The sequence below is a fragment of the Pterocles gutturalis genome, unplaced genomic scaffold (genome assembly GCF_000699245.1).
Source record: "Pterocles gutturalis isolate BGI_N339 unplaced genomic scaffold, ASM69924v1 scaffold20283, whole genome shotgun sequence".
NCBI lineage: Eukaryota > Metazoa > Chordata > Aves > Pterocliformes > Pteroclidae > Pterocles > Pterocles gutturalis.
This window is the reverse complement of record NW_010123602.1, coordinates 64526-70847: the sequence shown is the minus strand read 5'-3', so window position 1 is coordinate 70847 and position 6322 is coordinate 64526. Positions and strand designations below refer to the sequence as shown.

The window sequence follows — 6322 nt, the reverse complement described above, 5'->3', positions numbered from 1 at the left end:
CGACCCCCCCCGGGTGGCTCCCGCCATGCTGGAGGGACCGGCTGCTTCGGAGGATTCCATGGGGGACCTGGAGGAGGGCGTTGGCACCAGCTCGGACCCTGGCCTGCTTCCCACCTCTGCTTTTGCGCTGAGCTCCTGCCCTGACATCCAGATCGACCCTGCAGTTGAGAAGGAGGAGGAAAGCCTAGCTGTCCCCAAGAAGCCCTCCTCGCAGAGGCCCTCCAGCTTGGGGAAAGATTTGGGGGCAGCAGAGGGCCAACCTCAAAGCCCCCCAGACCCTGGGCAGACCATGCCCCTCCTCTCATCCTCTCCAACAGCTTCCATTAGCACCTTCAGCTTTGAGCCCCTCAGCAGCCCCGATGGGCCGGTTGTCATCCAGAACCTGCGGATAACCGGGACCATCACTGCCCGAGAGCACAGCGGGACTGGCTTTCCCTCACCCTGTACACCGTCAAGGTAAAGACTCCCCCAGTGTTCACCCCTTTTCTGAGATCCCTGCCCTGGCAGGAGAGCATGGGCTGGTGTTTGGAGATGAGAATTTGTTCATTTGAAGGGTTAATCTGAGGAATTGCTGGATGAGGTCTCGGTGGGGTGTGGGGATTGTGGGGCCAGCAGGAACGCCAGTGCATCAGGGTTGGTTTTGGAGTCTGTGAGGATTGATGAGTGTTTCCTTCCTCCTCAGTATGAGACAGCGCTGGAGGGTGAGAGTGCAGGCAGCCTTCAGCAAATGGCCTACCACACTGTGAACCGCCGTTACCGGGAGTTCCTCAACCTCCAGACCAGACTGGAGGAGAAACCGGAGCTCCGCAAGTTCCTGAAAAGTCAGTGCCTGCATTAGCTTCCTAAGAAAGTCCTCCTTCTCATTCCCATCCATGCTCCTTCTCTGCTCTGAGGGTATCCTGCCCAGCCTGTGCAGCTCTGGATGCTGGGCTGTTTGTGATGCCTGTGTCCTTGTTCTGTGCAGAGCTGGCTAGAGGAGAAATTTATTTCTTTTGGCAGCAAAATCCAGTGTTTAGAAACATCCTTGTTGCCATTCAGATCACTTGCTTTTGTGGTTTTGCACCTTAGCAGTGAAAACACTGGTAGCTGCAAGTGTCTTGTTTGCATATAAGAAAGTAGAGTAATATGTGCTGAAGGTAAGCTTTTTTAAAAAGAAAACAATGTTTCTTCTGATGCTACTTATGTATAAAACTTTACTGAATTTAGCATGTGCCTACATAGTCATTTGGCTTTGACAAATCTGGAGTTTTGACTGGAAAACTGCTTTGTTGAGAATTTTGGGGCTCTTTGATCTAGAGTCCTTGTGCTAAACTGGTGTTCTTGCTTCTTTAACATCAAAGGCACGGATGATATGGTATCAGCAGAATGCAAGTTCTATATGGATTTAAAGTCTGAGTCAGTCGCCCTGGTTTGAGGGGTGTGTTATCTTGGGCTGATGTCGGGCAGTGTGTAGTGGTAGCCTTAAGCACGAGAGCATTAAGATTTTAATACAGCTGCGGCAGTTTTCTCGAGCTTGCTGATGGGTTTGTTTCCTTTGTAGATATCAAAGGCCCAAAGAAACTGTTCCCTGATCTCCCATTTGGAAACATGGACAGCGATAAAGTGGAAGCCAGAAAAAGTCTGCTGGAAACTTTCTTGAAGGTGAGATACTTGCTTGTGTGCCCCTGTGAGCTCGAGAGCGGTGCTCGGGACAGCTCTGTACTGACAGGCAGCGGAACACATCGGATCTCTTCCATCTGCACTTGACATGAACTAGGAGGGACGCTGACTCCAAGAAGACCTGATGCTAAATCTTTCCTTGCAGCAATTGTGTGCGGTCCCTGAGATTGCAAACAGTGAGGAAGTGCAGGAGTTCCTCGCCCTGAATACTGACGCCAGGATCGCGTTTGTCAAGAAGCCCTTCGTTGTCTCCAGGATAGACAAGGTAGGCAAGTGGAAAAGTGGTTATCTGAGCCCCTTACACCTGTGCCTGGATGTGACTCTTGGGCTCCAATGTCTACATAGATGGCTGCTGCAGTAGTAGCCAAAAAATTCAAATGCTGTCTGTGTAGCTGGGTTCACCTTGCCCAGAAAGTCATAAAGGTAGGAAGAGTCAGAGCCCATCTCAGAGAACCTGGGGTTTTTAATAGAAAAATAGAGCGCAAGTGTGAAAGCTCTTAATTCATATTCAAGGAATAAAAATATACTTGACAATAGATGGCACTGCTGGCTTTTGCAGATTGTTGTCAATGCCATTGTGGACACCTTGAAGACGGCGTTCCCCAGGTCAGAGCCCCAGAGCCCCACAGAGGATCTTAGCGAGTCTGAAGTGGAAGGGAAATCTCAGATGGATGGGAAGAAGGCTAACAAGTAAGGACTTCTTCAGTTTCCCCTGTGCTTTATGCAGAACAAGGACTTCATGCACAAACTGACTGCATGAGTATGGCTTTTTTTGTTTCAGGAAACATGTTTTCCTGGAAAAAAAACTGCTTTGGACAAAAGGACAAACCAAAAAAGTACAAATTTTGAAGCATCTTGGCTGAAAAGGACATTCCTTAATGATAAACAGGCTATTTTACAGTTTGTCCCACAATCCCAAACGCCCTTTCATATCCTCCTTTCTGTGTATGCGTGTTTATAATTGGATTTCACAATCCTGCTGAGTGTTTCATCTCAGAGGCTTTTCTGAATGCTTTCCTGTGCATGCAGCAACGCTCAGGCCTTGCTGTACGGAATTGCCTACATCTGCATGTAAGCTTATATGTAACATACCTGCTGAAGAAGGTGTATGGTGGATGTTGGAAAGCCTTGGCTAGGCCTGTGTGTTGTTGAGGAAAAGAGCATTCATGCTTTTGAGGCATGGTTTTCTTGCCACCTCTCAGTTATCCTGAGGGCAGATGCTTTTTTGAACCACTTTATGTCTAATCAGATTCTTAGTTTGGACGTGTCGCTGGACCAAGACAGTTGGCCCAGGTTCTTGGCTGAGGCTGGGAAACTCATCGCTCACAGCTTGCAGAGAAAACCCTGACTCTGTCGTGTCTCTCCTCTTCAGGTCCAGGCTGAGGTTCTCATCCAGTAAAATTGCTCCGGTGCTGAGTGCGAGTGAATCGCACGACAGGATCGTGTACTCCATCAGGGAGGGCAATGGTGTAAGTTCAGATCCCTCCTGTAACCCTTTCGTGATGGTAATGGTTGTCCTGTTTGGGTGCTGGCTTGCTTCAGGGTGCCCGGGGATTGAGGCTGCTGCAGCCTTGTTCTTGCACGCCAGGTCTTTGCAGAAAGGCAATCAGCAGCTCTAGCTGTGCCGTTGGCTATAGCAAGGTGCAAACCAGGTGGTGGGAGGCTGTCTGGATGGTGGAGAGCTTTTCTGTCTGTTCAGTTCTGGCTGTGGTACTAATACACCGGTGCTTTTGTAGGTCCCTGGCACCCTGACACTGACTGCGATGGAGTCCTTCATCCAGAAGCAGGAGAAGCTGCTGGAGGCAGTCCCCAGCAAAGCTGCTGAACGCGAGGGAGGCAGAGAAGCTAAGGAAAGCTCCGTGCAGGAGAATACAGACGGTCTGGGCACATTGGAGCAGGGGACACATCCGAACACGGATTCTGGTGAGCTCAGCCCCTCTGTTAGTGCTTCACCGTATGTCCTTGGTACTGCAACAGCTCTGACATCTGCAGGCTCAGCTTGCAAGGTCTTACGAGGACCTCGTCTCCTGCCTGTTGCACCTTGATTAAAGGGAAAGCAAACTGAGTTTTTTCCAGTCCTGTTAGGTGATTGCTGTGGTTTTTATTGCTATTGGGTCTTGGCTCAGTCGTGTCACTGTAGATCTTCACCTTAGATCTGTTTCTACAGTTGGTGCAGAAATAAGTTTCTGAAGGATGCACTGTTTAAACTGCCAATGTTGTAAAATCAAGCTCTTAGAAACTGAAAAATGGCCAAATTAAGGCTTCTTGTTAGTCTCAAGTTCGCCTTGATATCTCCGTGCACTACAAAAGGACCTTTTGACATTCAGTTAAATTTTGATAGATTTGGTAGGAATGGCAAATAGGTAATCCCAGTTCAAGGAGTGATGTTCCCTTTCTGATTATAGATCCCTCCTCTGAAGCGCAGGGGTGCTACGGCCCCTCAGCGTGGTTACAAGATTATCCTGGATGCAAGCAAAAATATGTTCTCTAATCTTTTTCTTGGAATAGCTGAGCTGTGTCAGCTGGAACTTCCCAAAAATTTCTCTCCAGTGGTTCAAGTTTGGCCAGCTCTGACTGAAAGCACATGCTCATGACAGGATGGGTCTGGTACTGTGAAGCCTTGCCTGCGCTACCAGCTTTGCCTCTGGTCTTTGAACACACGCCGGTGGTTGTTTTGGGGCTGCTGGGGAGCAGGACCGGAATCGGATGCCAGTGCTTTGCGCAGAGCACAAGAGATACAGGCAGGCCAAGTTAGCTGGACTCTGAAGGAAATTTAACATAAATGATGTCAAATGCCTGCAGGTCTGTGATGCTTCAGAGCCGAGACAGGGCAGGCTGGTCTGGCAGGGTAAGGGGAATGGATGTCTGGGGAGCGGCTGGCTAAAAAAGCAACCAGTGTCCGTATCTGCTCACTGTGTGGCTTCTCAGAAGAGGTTGGCCAGCGGGTCCCTGAGGAAGGGACTTGGATGTGACGGGAATAAACAGATTGCTGACGATGCTCTTTGTGTGGGGTTATGGTGAAGCTGAACAGCCTGCTCTGGTTTTTGCACAGGGAAGTCAAGTCTCAAAGGGCAAAGTGAGCAAAGAGTAACTTACACATGGCCCAGAGCAAGAGGTGCCAAATGCACTCGCATGCTCTGTCTGTTCCAAGTGAAATGGCCTGGAGTTAATTAGTCCCGCTTGTATGCAGTGGGGAGAGGAGAGAAGGGAAGGAGATATGCTGGAGTCCAGAATCCCTCTCCTCTTTATCTCCAGCAGTAAATGGTGTGTGAACAGTCTTGTTGGCTCTCTGTACACAGAGAGCGGTTGAAAGATCAGGGATCAGGGAGGGTCCGAGCAGGGGAAGCTGCTGTACAGGAGCTCGCTCTGCCAGCAGAGCTGACACCATAGCCTCAGGCTGGGGCACTGACCTAGGAGTGGTTGTCTCAAGGCTTAATCAGCTTGTTCTGCGTAACACCTATGGCGCTTTGGGACCAAGCAGCATAAAAGTAATTCCCTAGCAAGTAGAGTGTGTTTTCACTGTAGGCTTTGACATCCTCCTGAGGATCAGAGAGAGGTTTTGCTGTCCCAGGTCTGCGTCACCAGGGCTATGTGGGCAGGTGGGTGGGGTGGTTTTTTTTTTAACTGATGCATCTGGTTTATCCAGATGTGGTTCATTCGTTTTCCTGCTCAGACCTGGACCTGCCACACGATGGCAGCCTGCAGACACCAACCAGAGTCTTGTGCCTGGAAAACTGCACCTCGGAAGAGGGGAAAGTGTTGGTGAACACTATGAAAATAGTCCTCAGCAATGAACCGTTCTCCTGGCTACAGTCACTGCCCTCTTTCTCACCTGTTTTGGGCACACTGCCATCCCTGTGCGTGGACTGGAGTTTGATAATCTCTCGGTTTACCTGAGAAGGAACTGAGCACTCGGAGCAGCCACGTTCTGGTCTGCTGCACCCCTTGGGAGGGACGTGGAGGCTGCTTGGGTGAAAGTGGAAATGAAAGAGCGATCAGGGCAGGAGCCTGGGAGGGCTGGTTGTGCCACAGCAGATCATCTGTGTGTGTGGCACAAGGTGCTAGTCTGGGGAGAAGAGCATCAATCAGGCTGTTGGGGAAAAGAGAGTTTCAGATGATGCTTTCCATCAGGTTTGCTTAGGTGCTGAGTTGGCTTCTCCAGCTGACCCTCCTCTTGGTCCTGGCAGACTCTGAGACAGCTTTGGCTGACCTGGCCCTGGACGTGCTTCGTCTGCTGCTGATGGATCACTGGAGCTGGTTGTGCACAGAGAACATCCAGAAGGTCTTCAACCTGCTCTTTGGGACCCTTATTCAAAGGTAAGGGTCTCAGCAACCACCTTCACAGCTCTGAGATGGTGTTGGTCCTGTCCTTTAACAACAGGGGAAAGGAAGGATCCAACCCTGGGAATGGGAGGCTGCTTGCCTTATGAAACAGCAAGAACACCCAGCTGCTTGGCTCTCCAGGGAGAGTCTGGCCTCTGCTGCCCTCCTGGTCTCTCGCTGCCCAGGGGCTCAGCTTGTTCTTTCTACAATAAGAGAATAAACAGGGAACAGCAACTTGTCAGCTAACAGCTCGGAGTGTGGCCTCCCAGGGCCTTTGCTCTAACTGATACACTCCTCTCTGATCTGCGGTGGGCCAGCGGTGCCTGTGCCTTGGGCCGTG

General features: G+C 50.3%; 1 protein-coding gene across 1 annotated transcript in view; it reads left to right on the top strand.

Moving 5' to 3' along the window:
• SNX19 (sorting nexin 19) overlaps positions 1-6322 on the top strand; it is a gene marked incomplete at its 5' end in the record, with an annotated part of 19483 nt that overhangs the window by 896 nt on the left and 12265 nt on the right. Inside the window, 9 exon segments of the mRNA XM_010077973.1 lie at positions 5-431; positions 434-456; positions 683-821; positions 1541-1641; positions 1805-1924; positions 2219-2349; positions 3032-3128; positions 3396-3582; positions 5847-5976. Coding sequence (XP_010076275.1) covers positions 5-431; positions 434-456; positions 683-821; positions 1541-1641; positions 1805-1924; positions 2219-2349; positions 3032-3128; positions 3396-3582; positions 5847-5976 — 1355 coding nt within the window.